We start from the raw sequence: 23040 nt of genomic DNA on the forward strand, positions 1-23040 counted from the left end.
ACGGGGGCTGCAGACCCTGGAATGCAGCCTGTCTACTGTGTACAGAGGCTGTTGCTAGGCCTCAGCATATGCTTAGCTAAGGGCCTGGAAGAACTTGGACTGTTTCATGCCTGATCTGAAGTAATTGAAAGGGAAAACAGGACCAGTTAAGCCACACACGGGGTGCAGGAGGAAAGCCACCAAGGAGGGTTAATTTGGCAGGAGAGTCGGAGCAGAAGAATGGTCCTCCGGTAGTGAGGGGGTTGGTGTTCTGGCAGCCTCCCTATCGGTCAGTTCCCCCAAAGTATTTGGTACCGAACCTGTGGTACGGAGACCCCATATACCTGGCCACATGGTAAGAAAGAGTGGAAGGAGTTTGTTTTTGTGCATGCGTGAGGTCCTCCTTTTGCTGGAGGACATTACCTCAGGGAGCTGGGCTGGAGAAGGACAACTTTATCACTGCAGAGTGTCACATGGAAGCTGGTTGGCGATTGCTGTCCTTGGACAATGTGAGTAGGAGCTTTGTCCAGGATTACAGGTTGGCATGTGCTTTGGTGTTAATGCCAGTGGCTGCTGTAAGGACTGGGACTGCTCAAGCAGGGTCTCAGATTAGCTGGCTCTCCCTCCTACCTCCAGTAAAACCTGCTGCTAAAGGGTTTATACTTGAGAATTTTTCCTCTTGTACTTGCTGGCATTTTTGGAGTATCCTGAACTCTCATCCCTCTCTCCTGTTCTATTGCTTCAATAAATCTACAAAAAGACATCCCTTAGACTGAGCCTGCATTTGAGTGCTTAGAACTGGTATATGTGCCTGGCAGTCTTTGAACAGATAAGGGAGACCTGGGTCACTTCCAGCAGCCCCTTTGGGTCTGAGAACTACATTCATACTTGTATTTCCAAGCTCTTGAAATATATTTTTGTCCATCATTTCTAAGATTTACTGTTCACAGCGCTGGAATGTAGAACAGCCCCAGGACACAGCACAACTCTGCATGGCAGACCAGAATACCAGATTTTTCTCTAATTCAGTTCACTTTCACTTACAGGTTATCAGTCTGTGAACGGACAGTGAAAGAAGAAGCAGCAGATTGATTAGCTCATCATTCTGTCAGTGTGGTTTCTGCTCCCATAAGCAAGACCCTTGATAGCACATGAGCACTCCAGTACAACTGATTTGTGCCTAGTGCTGCTTCTTCCTCTCCTCTCTCAGCCCACGTTCACATTGGACCAATTTGGCATGTGATCTGAAATGTGAAATCACATGCCAAATCGGAGCCTATTGCCGGCAATGGCACCGTCCGAATCGGTGCAAAGCCGACCTTGTGGCGCTGCACCTATTCCTAAAAGTAGTTTCTGCACTACTTTTGGCGACTTCGGGGGCAATTTCAATAGGCATCTGTGCATTAACCCACACAGATGTCTGTCAAATTGCCCCCGAAGTTGGACTGAAATGCTGGTTTGAAATTGTGCAATTTCAGCTGAAGTGTGAACATGGACTCAATCTGATTTCTGCTGTACAGGGACAGCAAGATTCTGATATTAGGTCTAACTTGGGTACTTACACTGCTTGCATTTAAAAAATACATTTAATGATGTAATAATGATTACTGAACTGTATTTATTCATTTTATTTATAGCTGCCTGGAGTTTAAATTTAAAGCTGGCAGGATTTCTTTTATATATAATGACACACACAAAACTTTGTTTTAGGGCTTATTGGCCCCGTTTTATTAAACACAAAAGTGTTTAACCACTCCCCGCCCGGCCTATAGCAGATTGACAGCCGGGTGGTGGCTTTGTTATCCTGACTGGGCGTCATATGATGTCCTTAAGGATAACATGCCGCCACGTGCCCGTGGCGGTGCGCATCGCGGCGATCGGTGGAGCAGTGTGTCAGTCTGACACACCGCTCCATCGATCGTGCTAAAGAGCCTCCGCCGGAGGCTCTTTACCACGTGCTTAGCCGTGTCCAATAATGGCTGATCACAATGTCAATAGGAAGAGCCGTTGACAGACACAAGTAGAGGAGAGCCGATCGGTGGCTCTCCTGACAGGGGGGGTCTGCACTGATTGTTTATCAGTGCAGCCCCCCTCGGATGCCCGCACTAGATCACCAGGGAAGCGGGCAACATATGGATGGCCAGATATGTACCCCATGGCCATCCACATGTGCCCAATCTGTGCCAATCAGTGCCCACAAATGGGCACTGACTGGCACCATTATAAAGCAGTGATGCCCAGCAATGCCACCCATCAATGTCATCAGTGCCAATCAGTGTCAACAGTGCCACCCATCAGTGTCCATCTGTGCCACCTATCAGTGCCCATCCGTGCCCACCTATCAGTGCCACCCATAAGTACCCATCAGTGCCACCCATAAGTACCCATCAGTGCCGCATACCAGTGCCACCTATCAGTGCCCATCATCAGAGCCCGTCAGTGCCACCTCATCAGTGCCGCCTTATCAGTGCCCGTCAGTGCAGCCATATCAGTGCCCGTCATTGAAGAAGAAAACATACTTATTTACAAAAATTTTTAACAGAAAGAAAGAAAAACTTGTTTTTTTTTCAAAATTTTCAGTCTTTTTTTATTTGTTGCGCAAAATATAAAAACTGCAGAGGTAATCAAATACAACTAAAATAAAGCTCTATTTGTGTGAACAAAATGATAAAAAATTTGTTTGGGTACAGTGTTGTATGATCGCGCAATTGTCATTCAAATTGCAACAGCGCTGAAAGCTGAAAATTGGCTTGGGCAGGAAGGTGTCTAAGTGCTTGGTATTGAAGTGGTTAAACAGAAAACTTGATCACAGAGGGGTTTCCACCATCAAAAACGTAAGGAAAAAAAAAAAATGCCAAGCAGTGGCGGCCTATCCATTAGGGGTGCAGGGGCGCCGCCCCCCATCCATGCATTCGGCCCCCTAATCTACATGCAGGGCACCGGACGCATGGATTTCCAATGGGGTTTTTTTTTTTTTTTTTTATAAGCACGTGGTTAGAGCCAGAGGTTCCGATAGGCTTCATAAAAGGGTGGGCTTGGGGTGCAGAGCACGGATTCTCCTCCCGGCCAATCAGGAAGTGGGCCTTGAGCCTCGTTTTCTGATTGGCCAAAAGGAGAAGCGATCCTATTGGCCATGGAGGAGGAGGGAGGAGGAGCACGGCCGCCATGATGCAAGGGAAGCTGCCGCTCATCGGCCAGAGGGAAGTGCTGCCCGCTCCATAGATGGGGTAAGTGCGGGCCCGATCGACCAGGGGAGGACTCCACTGCCGCCAGTATTTTATCCAAAGCGCTTTTTTTACTACTTAAATGTAAGTGTTTACTATTTTTAATACATTTTTTCCTGCTTACGGAATTACACTATGTGGCCCCTTTTCTCATCCTATATGGACTAACTTTCCTGGATGCATACCACCTTTATGGAGAAAACCTTTTACCATAAAATCATGGATGACTCCAGATTTCCATCGGTGTGGACCCTCAAGGCTCTTCTTCCATTGCCGGTAGTAATACAAGCACATTTGACTCATAGAACGTACGTTCTTTTGGGTCCACAGTCTCTGGTAAGCCTGCAATTCACTTGGGTGGTGGTACTATCACAAATTACCTTTCATCTATCCCATTGGTTATTCACAAGGTAAACAGGACTGCCCTATTTTGAATATGGACTGCGAATAATCACTACACGGAAGTGAATATAATTTTGAGACCACTAGAGACTTTATTATTTCACTACATAAAATGTTCACTGTATTTATTTATATATAATTTTCACAGTTTTATGTTGAAGTTATTTGAGGCTATTTAACGTAATACTATAGCGCTACACTTTGATGCACACGGGCCAGATCGACCGCCTGACCAAAGGAGGGGGTTGTGATTGACCCGACCAACCAGGGGGTGCGGGTGACCCAACCGGGGGTGGCTGTGGGTGCATTGTTTGCCACTCCTCCCCCCAAATAAAAACACCTGCCACCACTGATGCCAAGCCAGCTGTCTCCCTATTCAGCAATGCTGCTCCTCTTTTCACTGGTCCTTAGACCATCTCACCCAGATCTCCTGGCTCTCTTAGCTCACTCAGCCTGTAGTTACTGCACTGTGCTGCACGGCCCACTCCCTGGCCTCTCAAAACTCCTCCTCAGAGACCTCCAGATTCCCACAGTCCCCCCGGACTCATCTAGTCATCCTAGCTCTCCCAGTCTCCAAGACTAGCTGAGCCACCTTAACCTTCTCAGCCCTATGGGTACAGAATCTCTCCTCCAGCATGGATTACTGTCTCTCAAGTGGAGCACCTCTCCTAACAGAAGTCCACACCTGCCCCCTGACAGGAGTACATCTGTCTCTTGGATTGAGTCCACACCTGTTTCCTGAAGGTAACCCTGAGCTATGGCCAAGTATGTCATTATAAGGGCTGTGTTCACCTGCACTTACAGCCTGACATTCTTCTCTGGAACCCAATCCAGGAATACCAAAAACCCAGGTTTCTCTGCTTGCAATTGATATCCTGGAGCCTTGTACTCTGCATCCATGTGAACCCCATTTCTTTTCTACAACCATTTTCAAAGTGGCTGGGCCTCACCCTTTCACAACATAGGAGGGGCCCAAAATCCAGGGAGCACCTTTGGGCTTTCAAGGAGCATAAATTACGTATCAAATTTCCTACTACTCACATTTCCTGAGTCCCTGAAGCACCAGGACAGCAGAAACACCCACAGAATGACCACATTTTGGAAAGCAAACACCCAAAGGTATTTTTACTGAGAGGCATAGTGAATCTTTCGAAGACTTCATTTTCTTGCCACAAGTTTTTGAAAAACGTTAAATGAAAATGAAATTGTATTTTTTTTTTACACAAAGTTGTCAATTAATAAGTCATATCTAGCACACAGTGTTTCTAATACACAGTAACACATTCTGCTACTCCTCCCAAGTGCGGTAATACCACATGCGTGAAATACCAGCAATCCTAAAGTCGGCTGTTTGTGTAAAGCAATTTAGCTTAAACATATATACTTTGCTACTAGTGCTGAGTACTTAATTCATCCTGCTTGTAAGAACCTCTTTTCATTTACAGGCACAGTGGATTAGGTTAGTTTGCTGCTCATGCTACACATGTGTAGCGCTGGTAGATTTATGATCTACCATCTGATAGGTAAATTTAGTGAATTGCTCGTTAGGGGAGTTAGATTTGCCTCTGTTCCAGCTTGGCTGACGTTGCGTGCGGTTCCACACTGAGCCGGTGGGTGTCGCTGTTACCATTGGCTGGTGTTGGAAGGGCAACGTGTCGAAGCGTATGGGTGCCGGAGACAACTCGGTGGAGGTGGTCCTCCGAGTTGCATTCTGGGAGAGGGTATTTATGGGACAGACGCCATGTTTTGGGGTTCGTTTTACAGCTGCTGGCCCTCCTGGCTGACAGGTATGCGTTGGAGTGCTATCTCGTGGTCCTCCGTTCCGGAGGCCTGCGCCGCTGCGGCGCGTGGATGGGCCCAGAAGCATGTCTGGGGCCTACCACAGCAGCCGAGGAATGGTCCTGAGCTGTCTATCCAGAGTGAAGAACTGGACAACCGAGAAGATCCCAGGGGAGGAACCGTCATGGAAGGATCATGCAGAATGCTGGTCTGGAGAGGGGCCTGGTGGCTCGGTTGGAGGACATATCCTAAAGTAGTTCTACAGCATAGTACTGCCGGGTTGGCTTAGAGGTCCAAGTACTGTGTCTGACATTCACCGCAAAATTTAATACATCCTGTGGCAGAGGATCGTACGGGTTTATTTCAAGCAAGTCTGTGGCAGTGACTTTTGTTCGTGCTACGTACTGGCTGCTAGGCAAGTGAGAGAGGCCTATCCAGGCGAGCAAAGATTGTGTCCCACAAGGGGATTGCATCCGATTACAATATTCAAACTTTAAAGGACGTTCTCGAGAATCCTAAAGAAAGGTATTTGAGCTTCCCTGCAGCTTCCCTCCTGCCTCTTCTCTCCTGCCTCTTTCCTGCTACTTCCTTTGTTACTTGGTTCAATAAAGCATTGAAAACGTACTCAAGGGTTGGTGCTTTTATCGTCCAGAGGTAAACTCAACGGAACCCTAGACCCAGTGCCGGTGAAACAGGGGTGTCGAGAGTGAAGGTAACAAGCCCGCTTAAACCAGCAGCTCCACCGAGAGTTAGTGCTACACATGTCTATACATTTTATTATATTACCCAATGCTTATACGCTATGGTTATGAACTCTTGGAATTCAGTGTCAAAATACATTTATCCTTAGGGCTCCATTCACATATGCTGCGGCCGTGGTTCACAGCATGGGGTCAGGTGTGTCCCTGTTCAGGTGCGAATCAGGTCTGAATTTTTGTCTGAATTTGCACCTGAATCGGGCCAGAAGTTGCACAGGACCCTTGTTCAATGCGGACCACGGACGCCCCGAAGCTGTGTGAACCGGCTCCATTGAGAGCCAATCACACACTCCTGTCATGCGAATTGGATGCAGATGTGTGAACCAGGCCTAAAACATACCAGAATATTAAGGGTTTTACGGTCATATTCAAACACTCTTATTCCAGGATTGTTGGCTCCATTCTCGACACCTGGTAATGTGGTCTTCCATGGAGATATTCCAGGAGCAATAAACATAGTACTAATGGGATCACCTGGAATGGCAGTAAAGCAATATGTTAGAATGTGGGCGTATAACAGCTGACTGCCTTTCTTTCCCTCAGGGGGTGCATATAAATGTCCAGGCAATTCTTACTAATGCAGTATTCACTGACAGTCACAGCACCACATCTAGGCTAAAGGACAATAAACTGTTGTCCAAAAAATTCAAAACTGAAAATACATTTTCCCTATAGCAAAAACATACTCAGAGCTGCCCTAGAAACAACCCAATCATCTTCTGATATCACAGGTATTGGATGAAGGTCTACTGTTTATTGTAGTTATAGAGAGAATTGTAGAACTGCTCTCTTATCCCCTTTACATTCTTCCTGTGCGTAGAGGAACTGCACTTGATAAATTTAGGGACAGAGAAGGACAGCAACTGACAACATATGACATTTCAAGTGTACACGCATGTATGGCTTGCTTCATTTGTTTATGATCTATGCTGCATTTATTTTAAACATGTTTCATCAAAAACATTACCTGAGTTGCTGTAAAACATCCTAAATGAGTCTGTGTGGTGATGTCCAAAGAACTGCCCTTGTATCACATTGTGGTGTTTCTGGATGATCTCCACGTAACGCTTGTTGAAGTTCTCCCTGAACCAAGGTTTTCCATGTTTCTTTTCAAAATAACCTGGGGGCACATGTGCCACTATGTAAACCTGCAATATATCAGATAATTTAAGTGTGTTGTGTTCTATTCTGAAAATCCCCACAATTCCTCTAAAAAGAATTTCAGAAAAAGCACAAAATACAGTAATGTGCTATTTTTCTAAAGCTTGTAGTGTCTGATTAGGTGCACTGGTATGACCCCGTTTATAGATGTTGTTTACAATCTAAAGGTTCAGTATATTTATTGATATCCATATAGTAAAGTCCTCCTATCTTGAATTCCTTACCCTCCTTCTCCTAGTTTCAGGTGACATTTCTCCTAATCCTGGTCCACCATTTTCCAACTTCAAGCTACATATCCAATACCCCTCCTCCTCTGGCAACCACTGCAATTCGCTCAAGTCAATTTCTATTTCCCTGCTTCCTCAAAGCAGCCCATCAATCTCATGCACCCTTTGGAATGCCTGCTCCATCTGTAACAAGCTGATATCTGTGCATGACCTTCTCATCTCTCATGGCTTTAACATACTCGCCATAACTGAAACTTGGCTTCAAAATTTTGACTCAGCTTCTCCTGCTGCCCTCTCCCATGGTGGCCTCCATTGGACTCACTCCCCCAGACCCACCGGACAGAAAGGAGGTGGAGTTGGATTCCTTCTATCCCCACAAAGCACCTTCCAAGTCCTTCCTATCGCTCCTTCTCTAGCCCTATCTTCTTTTGAGATGCACTGTAGTCATCTGTTTTCTCCCATTTCTCTGAGGATTGCAGCAATTTATCAGCCTCCTGGACCAGTATCATGCTTTTTTGATGACTTCGCTGCCTGGCTACCCTACTTTCTCTCCTCTGAAATACCCACTATCATTCTTGGTGGCTTCAACATTCCTGTCAATGTTACCAGCCCAGCTACAGCTTAACTTAACCTCATCTTTTGACCTAACCCAATGGACACATACTTCCACTCACTCCAATGGTAATACCCTTGACCTTGTATTCTCCCATCTCTGCAATCCTGGCAACCTCACCAACACCCCCTTTCCTCTCTCTGATCACAACCTCATCAATTTCACTGTATCCTTGCCTCTAACTACCCATGTCTCCAAGCAGCAAACTATTACTTGTAGGAACCTTCGCCACTTTAACCCTTCTTATCTCTATTCTGCTACTGACCACCTATATCAGTGGTCATCAACACTGTCCTCAGGGCCCACTAACAGGCCAGGTTTGCAAGATAACTGAAATACATCACAGGTGATATCATTTGCTGCTCAGTGATTGCAGTATTCTAGTCTGCATGTCCCCAAGGTAATACATAAAACCTGGCCTGCTAGTGGGCCCTGAGGACAGGGTTGATGACCACTGACCTATATGACAATCTCTCCCCTGTCCTGTCCTGATCTGGCCACCTGTCTACAACAGTTCACTCTCATCATCACTGGATGCACTTGCTCCTCTAACTACACAAAAAAATCAAGCCCCAACCGTTTCAACCCTGGCAAACTGACAACACTAGAAATGTCAAGAGACATTGCTGTGCTCTTGAACGACTGTGGCTTAAAACCAAATGCCTTCAGGACTTCATCCTATTTAAATCTGCCCTTCTAAAATACAATTCTTGCCTCCATGCTGCCAAACAAGCCTACTTACTTACCGCTCTTATTAATACACTGTCATCCAGTCCCCGTCGGCTCTTCTCAACCTTTAACTCTCTGCTTCGTCCTCTACCCACTAACTCACTTACTGCCCAAGAGATTGCCAATCACTTCATAGGCAAGATTAATGCAATTTGTGAGGACACCTCCACTGTGTGTACATCTTCCCCACTCAACATACCTTGCCTAACGGCACATTCAACACTCTCTCTTTTGAACTGGCTACTACTGAAGAGGTTACAAAACTTTTCTCAGATGCCCACCTAACCAACTGTCCCCTGGATCCTGTTCCCTCACAACTACAACGGTCACCCTCTTCTTCTATCCTATACTCCTTCACTCACATCTTCAATCTCTCCCTCTCTAGTGGCACCTTCCCCTCCCCTCTAAAACACGCACAGATCACTCCTATACTTACAAAGCCCTCACTGGACCCCACCAACCTGAACAACTTAAGAACCATCTCAATGCTCCCATTCACCTCTAAACTTCTAGAATGCTTAGTCTTCAACAGTCTTAGCACCTACCTCAGTGAAAATAACCTTCTTGACCCCTTATAGTCTGGCTTTCGCTCACAGCACTCCACTTAAACTGCCTTACTAAAACTCACCAACGATTTACTAACTGCTAAAACCAATGGCCACTACTCCATACTCCTACTGTTTGACCTCTCTGCAGCCTTTGATACTGTTGACCACCTGCTCCTTCTCAATAAACTCCATTCACTTGGCCTCCAAGATTCTGCTCTATCCTGGTTCCCTGCCTACCTATGACAGCGTTCCAGTGTTACCTACAACTCTGTCTCCTCCTCTCCATTGCCCCTTTCTATAGGGGGTCCCCCAAGGCTCTGTTCTTGGACCCCTTCTCTTCTCTATCTACACCTTCTCCCTTGGTCACTTGATAACCTCCCATGGCTTCCAATACCACTTATATGCTGATGACTCCCAAATCTATCTGTCTACTCCTCACCTCACTCCTTCAGTCTCCTCACGCATTACTAACTTACTAACTGACATATAATCATGAATTTAGCACCACTTCCTTAAACGAAATCTCTCTAAAACGGAGCTATTAATATTCCACCCCGCCCGTGCCCCCTTCCATGACTTTTCCATCAAAATCAACAATGCAACCATCAGTCCCTCCCCTCAAGCCAAGGTATTAGGTGCAATCCTAGACTCTGACTTGTCCTTTCAGCCTCAAATCCAATCATTGTCAAAAGTTTGTAGACTTCACCTCCGTAACATCTCTAAAATTCGCCCCTTTTTAACAAATGAAACCACCAAGCTCCTTATTCACTCCCTTGTTATCTCTCGCCTTGACTATTGCAACTCCCTTCTCACTGGCCTACCTCTCCCTAGGTTATCCCCTCTTCAGTCTATCATGAATGCTGCTGTCAGGCTTATCCACCTTACCCACCATTCAGCGTCTGCCAAACCTCTCCTCCAATCCATACACTGGCTCCCAATCGCACAGCGAATTAAATTCAAAATACTAACCACAACATACAAAGCCATTCACAATTCTGGCACGAGCTACATCACCAGTCTTGTCTCCAAATATCACCCAAACTGTACTCTCCGCTGCTCCCAAGACCTCCTCCTCTCAAGCACCCTCGTCTCCTCCTCCCATGCTTGTCTCCGGGATTTCTCCAGAGCCTCTCCCATTCTCTGGATCTCGCTACCTCAACCTGTCCGGCTAACCCCTACTCTTGCTACCTTCAGGCGATCCCTGAAAACTCATCTCTTCAGGGAAGCCTACTACGCCTCCAGCTAATCTTTTATCACTTCCATCAGTTCATTCCCCACAGTTACAACCTTTTGTACCACTTGCCCCACCCTATTAGATTGTAAGCTCTTCTGAGCAGGGCCCTCTTAATCCTCTTGTATTATATTGTATTATAACTGTATTGTCTCCCTTTTTATATTGTAAAGCACTGCGTAAACTGTTGGCGCTATATAAATCCCGAATAATAAAGTGCTAACGAAAATGCATGTTGTTCCTAAAGCTCACTTCTCTATAACCTTTCTAGGTTGGCATTTCTATGATCATCAATAAAGTTGATTTAAAATTCACAGATTTTTAGGTGTATGTGAACCCAAAATCTATTTTAGTATGATCATCATGCCTCACTGTAAACAGTTTTTCCTGACCTTGTCAGCCACCTCTGGGTAAGTCCCGCCAACCCCCATGCTATCAGGACCTAAGTCATAAATTTGACCCGCACGCCCTGAACGTTCCTTTCTTTTCCTCTGTGTTGTCAGGACCTAGTGCAGTTTCCTACCTTGCTTAATTCACGGATACAGCCAGCGTAGGTCCTCCTGGATATAGCCCCCATTATGCCCGCTAAACACATCGGCTGTGTGGGGTCCCTGCTGCTGGTTTTTGGGCCATCAAGAAGTGGACTAAAGGTCTGCATTCGGAGTGGCATTATCTCTCCTCTCCCAAATGTCAAACAGCCTGTTAAGTCCCATGGATCTCGCCATACAGCTACAATCAAGCCAGCCCAAGCAAGATGGCAGTGCATTCCACACTGAATGCAGGAAGTCGGGAGCAAGCGGAGCAAGTGCAAGGTCAGTAACCAACTGCAGATTGTGGGGGCGGGGTCAGATGGCTTGCCACAAGATTTAAACTGGCAGAGGTCTCAGTGCGATTCTGCCTGCCAGAAACAGTGTGCTGTACCAGCACGGAGGCTGCCATAATCTGCAAGCAAGGAGAGTGAGGTAGGGGGGGATGCCTGCTGCTGAGACTGTGGGCTGTGTGAACTGCAGATGACCTGTCTTTCCTGTGTTTCCTCACCAGTCTGTATCTTCCATTACTGCATATGAGACAATGCCAACCCAAAAAGACCAGCATATGCCAAAAAGGTAGGAGGCTCACCCACTGCTACGTGGGATTGTTAGGTTTCCCGGTTAGGCACTTATTGTTTAACCCTCTTTGCCAGTTCATCAAGACACCATTCATCTCCCTGCTCAGAGAGATTCCGCTCAGGATAGGAGTACCGCTCTAGATCTAGGGGTAGCTAGCACAGTGAAACGTCAAGGGATCGACACATCTGATTGAGATCCAGACATCGCAGCTCCCCTGTGAGGACCCGAAGCCTCTCCCACCATCCTCAGCCTGGGCCCCAGATGTGCTGACCTGCCCAAAGGAGGCTCTTCCTGCAAAAACGGTTTGCGTAACCTGCCTTAAGGACGTAGCCAAGAATAAGGAGGCAAGGAGAAAGGAGATGGTATCCCTTATGAAGGAAGCGTTCAAAGATATGCTTAAGTCATTTGCTGAGCAGCTACAGCCAGCACATCAGCAAGCCCCTTTGGGGTTCCAGGTAACTACACCTTAGCTAGGGACTGGGGCTGAAGGGGCCCAGGCGCTACCTGGGTCAGCATCCGAACACTTTTCTGGGGCAGAAGGGGACGCGAGTTACAAAGGATTCGACTGCAACCTGATGCAGCCCTTCCTTAAGGATGTCAGGGAGGCCTTACAATGGGAGGACGCAATCGAGGAGCCACTGAAGAAACAGCACTGCTACTTTAAAAACAAGGAAAGAGGGTCTCACCTTTCCCTTCATGGATTAAATCAAGGGTATAATAGAGGACGAGTGGAGACAACAGAGAAAAACATCTTTTTTTGGAGTCGCCTGGCCAAATTGTATCCCTTCAAGGAGGAAGTTAAACATCTGAAAGACCCACCTGTAGTCGACGCAGCCCAGATGCATTTAGCCAGGAATGTTAGGCTGCCACTAGACGATGTGGTCTCCTTCAGGGATATCCTTGACAGGAGAGTAGACTTGGACCTGAAGAAGGTCTACACAGTTGCAGGAGGGGCTTGCAAGTCATCAATAGCCCTAGCAGCCATTTCCAGGGCCATGGAAGTCTGCATAGACAACTTGGAAGCAGCCATTACCAATGAGTTGGATAAGACCGAGATCATGTCCTCGCTCAACAACCTAAGGCTGACAGCAGGGTTCATGGCAGAAGTTGCTATTGACTTAATCAAAGCCCTGGCACACGTGATGCTTTACCCAATCACAGCGAGGTGTGTCTTATGGCTCAGACCCTTTGTGGCGGACCCCTCCTCTAAATAAGGCTGGTACAAGATCCCCTTCGAGAGAGAGTCCCTATTTGGGGACAAGCTCAATACTGCAATTGCCAGGGCAACAGGGGGAAAGCCCGACTTTATTCCCCCAGGACAGGAGACTACTCCACCATAAGAATCCGGCCTTTGATCGGCCCGCTAGAACCAGAGGGAGAAAAGCGAGATCTTATAGGCCAGGGAGAGAGTTCCACAGGCCTTGGAATACTCCCTCGGGACCAGATCAGAAGAAGGCATTTGCCCCTGTGGGCCGAGAGCCCCGGAAATTGTTTTGATGGTGTCCCTGGCCAATGCTTGTCTGGTGGGAGTCAGGCTGCCTAGTTTCTGGCGAGTATGGGAAGAGAACGTTCAGGATTGTTGAGTGCTCTCTACCATAAAGACGGGGCACTCCTCGTTATTTCTCAGGAAACTGAGGGAAAACTTCATACCGACCACTCTCCCCTCATGCTCCTCAAAAAGGGAAATTCTTCTGCAGTACGTAAACACACTCCTACAACAGAAAGTAATAGAGCCAGTGTCCCAGAGGGAGCGCTTCTTAGGAGTCTACTCACCGCTATTCTTGGTACAAAAAAAGTCAGGAGACTGGAGGCTAGTAATCAACCTAATGGCTAAATAATCATGTAAAGAAAGAACACTTAAAAATGGAAAAAAACTGACTGGCTCCTCTCGGTGGATCTGAAGGATGCCTATTTCCACGTGTTGGTCGCCCAACGCTGGCAAAGTTTCCTGAGGTTTACAGTGGGTCTCCTTCACTATTAGTTTTGTCTGCCTGCCCTTCAGGTTGACAACCTCAACCAGGGTCTTTACCAAGATCCCATTGGCAGTAGTGGCACAGCTGAGAAAATGCAGAATTCGCATTTACCAATACCTAGACGACATCCTGTTGCTAGACCAAGACAGGAACCAGTTGTTGACTCACCACGACAAAGTCATCTCAACCCTTCAACATCATAAACTAGGGAAAGAGCCAGTTAGACCCATCCAAGTTGCTGGTCTACTTGGGTGCAGAGCTGAACACGCAGAGGAGCACGGTATCCCTACCAGGGAAGATCTCCCTTATCCTACAACATGCAAAATCCACATGGCCAACCAACTGGCTCCCCGGCCAAGACCTGCCTCCAGCTGCTGGGCATGATGTCATCGATGATGCCCATGGTGAAATGGGCCCAGTGGCACTCTTGTCCATTTCAGTATGGGTTCCTCCGGCAATGGGACTCCTGGAGTCTGCATCAGAACATATCACTGACACAGTCCATGAAATAGAGTCTGGCCTGGTGGGAAGAGAAGAGGAATCTGCTGCAGTGTCACTCCCTTCTTCCAACATCCTGGATAGTGATTACCTCGGATGCCAGCCCAAGGCAGGATGGGGTGCTGTTTGCGGAGGCAGATGGCCTCACCCTCCGGAGAACATTGTTTCCAACAGGTTGGAATTGAGGGCGGCATATCAAGCTCTCCTGGCCTTTGCCCAGTTGATCCGGGGTGGTTTGGTAATCCCAAAGATGGACAATGTGAAAGCCATCATATATTTCAAGAAGCAGGGAGGCACCCAGAGTTACTTCCTCCTGGAGGAGGTATAACCTATAATAAACTGGGCCCAGGAAAATCTGCTTCACCTCTCGGCGGTATACTTACCTGGGCACGTCAACCTCCAAGTGGACTACTTGTCCAGGACCGCAATGGACAACAATGAGTGGTCCCTACTGACCCCAGTGTTCAGGGAGTTGGTAGCCTGGTCCTTTCTTCCTGAAGTGGACCTCTTCACATCTCCGGTCAATGCAAAGCTCCCCAGATTTTGCACGAAAGGGGTTCACCCCCGGGTGACCCTTGTGGACGCACTGACCGCAAAGTGGGAATTTCGGACAACCTACGCCTTTCCCCCTCATATCTCTGATACTGCCTTTTCTGAACAGACTGAGGAGGGAAGACGTCACGGTGCTGGCAGTAATTCCAGACTGGCCCAAACGTCCGTGGTATCCCCCCTGCTCCTACACCTGAGTGCCAGGGCGCCTCGTATGTTACTGGTGAGGCCAGATCTCCAGAGTCAGGGCCCAGTGTTGCACCCAGCACCTCAGAGACTCAGCTTAGCGGCCTGGATATTGAAAATCTGGGGTGCTCCGCAGAAGTTGTGCAGACCCTCATGAGGGCTCGCAAGAGGAACAAGAACAGCATCTACAACAGAAGCTGGCAAAAGTTCCAGGAATACGCAGCATCGGTAGGACTTGAGTTGGAAGAACTCAGAGCCTGTCACATTCTTGAATTCCTGCAGAAGGGCCTGGAAATGGGACTAAGCGGAAGTACACTCAAGGGTCAAGTCTCTGCCATCTCACATTCACAAAGATTCAGTGGGCTTCTAACGACCTAATCATACAGTTCTTTAAGGTCGTAGTGAAACCCAGATTCGGCCAAGGGGCATCGCTACGAGACTTGACACTGAAAACATCTTTCCTGGTCGCAATAACTTTGGCCAGGAGAGTCTCAGAAATGGCAGCTCTGGGGGGTTAAAGAGACCCACACGTCTTTTGGGGCAATCAGGGTCATCCTTTTTGTAATTCCTTTATTTGTATAAAGAAGTCATAGAAAAACACAGACATTAGAGATATGCAGTTGAGTACATCATCAATAGAAACTCCAACATATGAAAGTCTGACAAAGAGACAACAATCCTAGAGGAAGTATTCAATAGGACAATTCAATACTACAACTGTAGCATATAAAGTACTACTCATCCACATGTCAGGGGAGCAAATATCAAAACATTGGCAATGAAACAGGAAAAGGCACACATGACGAGGTCATGCGTGCCAGCAGGTGGAAGATTTTGAGTGATCAAGGGGGTTCCACTTATCCAGTAGTCTTAAATTGGGAAAAACAGGGAGGAAAGAGAAAGAAGGCGGAGCAAAGGGATGGCAAACAGGACCAGGGAAGGGACACAAAAGGGAAAAGAAATGGGAGGATCGACAAGGAGAAAAAGGGGGGGGGGGTAGGGGGGAAGGGGAGGCAGAAAGGTCACCTGGTCATCCCTCTCCTTGGGTAGAGTGAGGCATATGGATTACTGGGCGGTGGAGAGCTTGAGGTAGGCATCAGTATACACAAAATAATTCCACGGCTTCCATGTTTCCGTACACACCTCTTCCGTGTTACGCAGTGTGCCTGCGAGTTCTTCCATGTCTCGTATGTTGTTGACTTTAGCAAACCACAGAGCCTTCGTAGGGGGGTCAGCATCTCTCCAGCGGAGAGGAATGCAGGCCTTTGCAGCGTTTAGGAGTTGAATTGTGAGAGAAGACTTTAACAGCTCGTTCCGTCAAATGCAATAAACAGGCCGGAGGGTTAGCATGCAGATCGACAGCCGTAAGTTGTTTAATGATAGCGGTTACATCTTGCTAAAACTGTTGGATTTTAGGACATTAGGAAAATGTGGATCATAGTCCCACCCACCACGCCACAACGCCAACAGGAATTGGTGGGGACCCTGTACCATCGAGTAAGGATCCTATAACGGACAGGGTCATTCTAAGGCTGATGCCAGGCTTTATCCCTAAGGTGGCCACAAAGTTCCATCTAAGTCAGGAAATAGCGCTGTCCACCTATTTCCATTTAGACGGACAAGAGGTCAGCCTACTGGACGTGGGCAGAACACTAAAAAGGTACATGGAAGCAACCTCTTGCGTCAAGGTGTCGGACTACCTGTTCATAATTCCCGAAGGTCTACCTAAGGGATACAAAGCCTCCAGCAGAATTATCGCCACCTGGCTCGTAAAGACAATCGCCATGGCATACAAGGATAAGGGGTTGGCACCTCCAGAGAGAATAACGGCTCACTCCACGAGGAGCGTTTCCATGTCATGGGCAGCCAGATGTGGGATATCGCCAGAAATCATATGCAAGGTGGCAACCTGGTCCTCCATGCACACATTTGTGTCTCACTACCGTATTGACCTATCAATGCCAATTACAGTGGAGTTTGGCAAAACTATCATTTCTGCGGCCAGCAGCCATAATTAAATTGATAATAGCAGCATCCCACCCTTGTATCTAGTTATTTCCCGGAGATGGCTGACATGGAGCTGTAAGAAAAACGTAAAATTGAATAGCAAATACTTACTACAATTTTCCTTTCCTGACGAGCTCATGTCAGCGCAGACTCCCACCCTATGGACGAAGTTCTAGTTATGCAATGCTGTTCAGGGCGTGGGGGTCAAATTTATGAATTAGGTCCTGATAGCATGGGGGTGGGCAGGGCCTTAACTGGAGGTGGCTGACATGGAGCTCGTCAGGAAAGGAAAATTGCGGTAAGGAATTGATATTCAAGTTTCTGTTTTTTTAATTCATTTTTTGTAAATCTTTTGCCAGGTTCTTACCTGGAGATTATTTTTTGTTGCTGGCTGATGATGCTAAACAACTGCCTTGCAGTTAACAGCAGCATTGTCATACTGTGTGATTTTCTATATTTGGCCACTGGGCTAACTATCAGGTCTACAGGAGGCATGCACAGACTTGACAGGCAGCCCAATGGCTAGCGGAAGGTGCACACATGGTAGGCTGGCAAACTCTTCTGCTAATTGTGAGACAGTTGTCAAATACTGTACGCCTACAACAGAAAGTGCTAGTAGTGACAGGATATCCAGCTAAGAAACTATAAAGCAAATTTAAAAAATAATTTGCGAGGGAGATGGGCGGAGCCTAGCAGAGCAGACATGCATTGTTAGAGCTCCGCACCGCTGAGGAGAGAAGAGAAGGACAAAGCGGAGCCTGCAGGCTCAAAAGGTATCCATTTGAATCTTTTTGCCCCAGGGAACAAACTGTGAAAGTTTGGGCAGGAAATATGGTACTGGGAGGAAACCGTGGCAGAAATAAAAATCACCTCACAAAGAGCTCACAGGCACTCACTGCAACTAAAGCAGCTCCAGTCACCTCACAATATACAGCATCAGGGCGCTCTCACAGACAGAAAATGTCACAGCAAGACTCTCCATTTGAGTCAGATACAGAACAAATCCTCTCACAAACTTCTCCACAAGCCTCCTCAGCATCCCCAGTAATATTATTACAATTTGAAAAGATGCTTCATAAGGCTTTAAAACAAACCTCAGACCAAATAACAAAAATCCTAACCAAAGAAATAAGAGCTGGGAAACCGCACCCCAGCCTTAGAAATAAAAATGGATGAAATTGAAATTACAACCCAAGTAAATATAACAGAATTGGAACAATTAAAAGAAGAGAATTTAATACTTCAAACTAAGCTTGAAGATTACGAAAATAGAGCCAGACGTTCAAACTTGCGCATAAGGGGAATACCTGAAACTGTGACAGACCTGCAATCTACTATTACTGTTCTATTACAAGAACTAAAGCCAGATATCCCTATTGAAGGTTTAGAACTGGACAGAGTACACAGAGCCCTCACAGCCAAAAAGAAAGATGGACCCCCACGTGATATAATCACAAAATTTAATTACTACAGAACGAAAGAACAAATACTAATTGCTGCAAGAGAAAAAAAGGAACTTAATTTTCAAGGACACAATTATCAAATTTTTGCTGACCTATCCCAACTTACTATTACTAAGAGACGATCCATGAAACCCCAACTAATGGAACTGCAACGCCACAACATTATGTATCAATGGGGCTTCCCCTTTTCAGTCAGATTTAACTACCAAGGTACAATTTACAGAAGCAGATCAGCAGATGAACTACAACAAACCCTTTTAAAATTTAATCTGACAGAACCCACAAGCAGCAACTCTCCCACACGCAGAAGAATGGCATCATCTTCACCTTCAGGCGGCACTCAGAAAATTTCAGAACAAAATGGGAATCATCATTCTCACAAAAGAGGCCGTTATGCCACATCATCCATGGACCAAGAAGATTCAATGGACTGACATCCTAATTCCTGATATCTCTTCATTTATTATACTAAGAGATGGTTCTCTATAAAAAACCTGTATTTATAACTGAATGTAACTGCATTATGATAGTCACACACTGTGTGGGATCATGTTACATTCCAGTTATATTTCTTATTACTTCTGATTCATATAGCCTTAGAATATATAAGTGAAATAAGGAAATTCTTGTTCAGTTATATATTATCAGGTAATAACAATAGATTTATTACTTTTTAGGACAAATATGTTCAATAATCCAGAAGTAATGGAAGCTTTTTCTTTCTTTTCTTAAAACAAATATATTATTACCTAACTAGTTCCTAGAATTATGTTTTTGTTTATTCTAATCTGAAGCAATACAACCTCAATTTTATGAGTTAACATATCTAAACAGTTACATATGAATAAAATATGTAATTGTTTACTCTAAAAGGGTTAAAATCCCAAAATAATTCAAACTATCTTCATCAATACCAAAGTTATTAACAGTACCTTTCTAACTGAATTCTTTAGCCTAGGGCAAGACTAACCATATACAACCACCCTGGAATAAATAATTTCAACAAAAACTATATTCTGCACTCCAATTAATGAAACATTTTGATGTCTTTTGACATAGCACTTCTCTCCTGTAAGCGGAAGATCCGTGTACCCCCATTAGCCCTCCTCATTCTCCCAACCATATTATGTGGGAGTGTGACGAAGGCACTTATTCCCCTGAGAGAGATATTTATTCTCTTTCAGGGGTAAATTGTGATTACTTGCAAAAAATAATTTATACAATGTATCATCTAATCTCATATGTTTTTTGTTTACTCTTTACTCCAGAATTCACTGGTTTCTTTTCTATCTATTCATCTCTTCAGTCCACACAGGTTGATCTGCGCAGTCAGCTCTGCATAACAAAAAGTAAGTCAAAACTATTTGATCTGTTGCCATGGCACCACTGAATATACTTTCCCTGAATGTTCAGGGAATAAATGTTCCTCAAAAAAGGACCAAAGCCTTCCGTACTTTCCATAACAAGAAGGCTCACATAGTATGCCTCCAAGAAACACACTTCACCAAAGATTCTACTCCAAAATATATTTCTCCTTTTTATCAACAAATTTACACGGCTTCTGCCTGTACCAAGCAAAGGGGAACTCTAATTGCATTTCACCGATCCACACCATTCACCTTATCATCAGAAATTAAAGACCCAGAAGGTAGATACCTGATACTTATGGGTTATATAATGGATACAGCAATCACGGTGATTTCCTACTACGCTCCTAACAAACAACCTACACAATTCCTCTCACATATATTACAAGTGATTAATACACACAAAATAGGAACAGTGATAATGTGTGGGGATTCGAACCAGGTCCTCCTCCCATTTCTAGATAAATCACCTTTTACGCCATCCAAAATAACCTCTAGATTACCTTTTTCTCAACTTCTTTCCAAATACAATCTGGTAGATTCGTGGAGAGAAAGTAACCCAATGAAAAAGAAATTCACTTATTTCTCGCACCCTCATCAAACCTTCACCAGAATAGATCATATTTTTCTAACAATAGGAATGATACCAGAAATTATTGCATCAGATATAATTCCGATTCCGTGGTCTGACCATAATGCAGTATACACTACTATAGCCTCAGCCATACCAAAAGCGCATGACCCAACGTGGTACTTACCGGACATAATGCTCAAACACCCACTACATCAGATGGCCATTGAACAAGCTTTAAAGGAATACATATCAATTAATAATACAACAGACATCTCCCCAATAACACTGTGGGAAGCTCATAAGCCTGTCTTGCGTGGTACAATACAAAGACAAATGGCACTATTTAAACGGGAACGCAAAAATCTAGCAAAAAAAATAGAACTCAATTTTAATGCAGCCTACATATCATTTCAAGATAATCCATCTCAGAGTACAAAATCTCATCTGGAAAAATCTAGATTGGAATACGATCTATTTCTCACTGAGTCAGTTGATAAATCCCTCAAACGCTCCAAACACAATTTCTACATGAATACAAACAAACCAGGTACATATTTGGCTCGGGCATTAAATTCAACTAACAAATCTTTCAAACCAATACGTTTGAAATTATCAAAAAATGTTTACACTTGTAATCCAGTTAAAATAGTCCATAAATTTCACTCACATCTCGCAACTTTATACAAGACAAACAATGAATTTAATCCTACAGAGGCTGAATCCTTCTTCTCAAAAATAACCTTACCTGAGTTATCTCAGAATCAAAAAAGCAGTTTGGATGAGCCTATAACTATAGATGAAGTTGCTAACGCCATAAAAGACCTAAAACTTAACAAAAGACCAGGCCCAGACAGCTACTCGGCTTTATACTATAAAACATTCTCAGAAATACTCTCTCCCATTCTCACTGAAACTTTTAACAAACTTCTAGATGGACATTCTTTTCGGCAAGAAACACTAATGGCAATTGTTTGTATGATCCCAAAACCCCTTTCTGATGATACTTCCTGTGTGAATTATCGGCCTATCTCTCTGTTAAACCTCGATATTAAATTATTAGCAAAAATAATAGCAAAACGCCTCAATAGCATTATAGGAAAATTAATATATAGAGATCAAGTAGGCTTCATGCCAAATAGACAGGCAGGCGATAATATACGCAGGGCAGTGTTATTGGCACATATTGCTAAAAAACGGAAAATCCCTTTATGTTTTCTATCTCTCGATATTAAGAGGGCATTTGACACAGTATCCTGGCAATATATGCAATATTCATTACAAAAATGGGGTTTTGGACCCCACTTTTTAACATGGATCAAAGCATTATATAATAAACCCAAAGCCTATATAAAATATGCTGGATACAAATCTGAAGCCTTTAATATCGAAAGAGGTACCCGACAGGGTTGCCCATTATCTCCCTTATTATTTGCCCTTATACTCAAACCCATGGCCCAATACATCAGAACAAACCAAACTATAACTGGCATTGAAGTAGGAGGTATTACACACAAATTATGTATATTTGCAGACGATATATTACTTTTTCTATCATCACCACAGGTCTCTGGTCCTAACTTAATACCAGCTCTTGATGGATTTGCAGCCCTATCCGGCCTTTTGATTAATCCTAAGAAATGCCTAGTGCTTAATATTTCACTCACAAACATGGAATTGATCCCGGCTAGGGCTGCACTCCCATTCACATGGGCAGAAAAATCAATCCCATATCTTGGAATTCATTTAACAGCATCTCATTCTGACTTATTCTCAACCAATTATCCTCCTGTATTAAGACAGATCACAAATCTAATAAAACAATGGTCGCAACTTCCTTTATCCTGGATAGGGAAGATTAATGCAATCAAAATGACTATTCTACCCAAATTGCTTTATCTATTCAGAGTCCTCCCTATTCCAATTCCTTCCTATTTTTTGAGAATAGTACAAAAAAGAGCAACTTCGTTTATATGGGATTCTTCTAAACCACGTATACCTATACACACACTACATCTTCCCAAAAATAAAGGAGGCCTGGGATACCCTAATTTTACTAACTACTACAGAGCAGCACATTTGGCCAGTCTGTCCAAATACCATGCAAAACAGGAAATCCCATTATGGGTATTTATAGAGGCTTCAGAAAATGACCCTCTATTAATATCAAATTTATTATGGCTTGATCCTAAAGACCGCTTTAAAATTCATAATCCCATAACTAAACACTTCTTATCTCTCTGGGATAAACTAAAAACCAAATATCAGTTACAATCTCCACACAATCTTCTCCTTTCTTTTATCAGAAATTCGGCCTTTTATCCGGCATGGATCTACCCAAATTCTTTTAAAGCTTAGACAACATCAGGCATTCAGACACTAAATGACTTCATAGCATCTAAATCATTCCTTTCATTCCCATCGCTTAGAGAAAAATATGATCTACCAAACTCTGAGATATTTAGATATCTTCAAATCAAAAATTTCTATACACCATTCCTAAAGGGGGATACACCATTATCCCAATTATCCATTTTTGAATCAATCTGTACAAAAGATCCATTTGCTAAAGGTACAATTTCATCACTTTATAATCAATTATATGGAGTAGCAAATCTTAATAGACCCTCTTACGTTCAGAGGTGGGAGGAGGACCTGGGACGAAC

At 44.7% G+C, this 23040-nt stretch overlaps 1 protein-coding gene across 1 annotated transcript in view; it reads right to left on the bottom strand.

Moving 5' to 3' along the window:
* Window positions 1-23040, bottom strand: part of SMPDL3B (sphingomyelin phosphodiesterase acid like 3B) — an 80867-nt gene that overhangs the window by 25645 nt on the left and 32182 nt on the right. The window contains exons 7-8 of the mRNA XM_073616254.1: window positions 7110-7290; window positions 6483-6616 (exon numbers count right to left, since the gene is read on the bottom strand). Coding sequence (XP_073472355.1) covers window positions 6483-6616; window positions 7110-7290 — 315 coding nt within the window. The remainder of the gene's footprint in view (window positions 1-6482; window positions 6617-7109; window positions 7291-23040) is intronic.

Source organism: Aquarana catesbeiana, linkage group LG02 (genome assembly GCF_042186555.1).
Source record: "Aquarana catesbeiana isolate 2022-GZ linkage group LG02, ASM4218655v1, whole genome shotgun sequence".
NCBI classification, from domain to species: domain Eukaryota; kingdom Metazoa; phylum Chordata; class Amphibia; order Anura; family Ranidae; genus Aquarana; species Aquarana catesbeiana.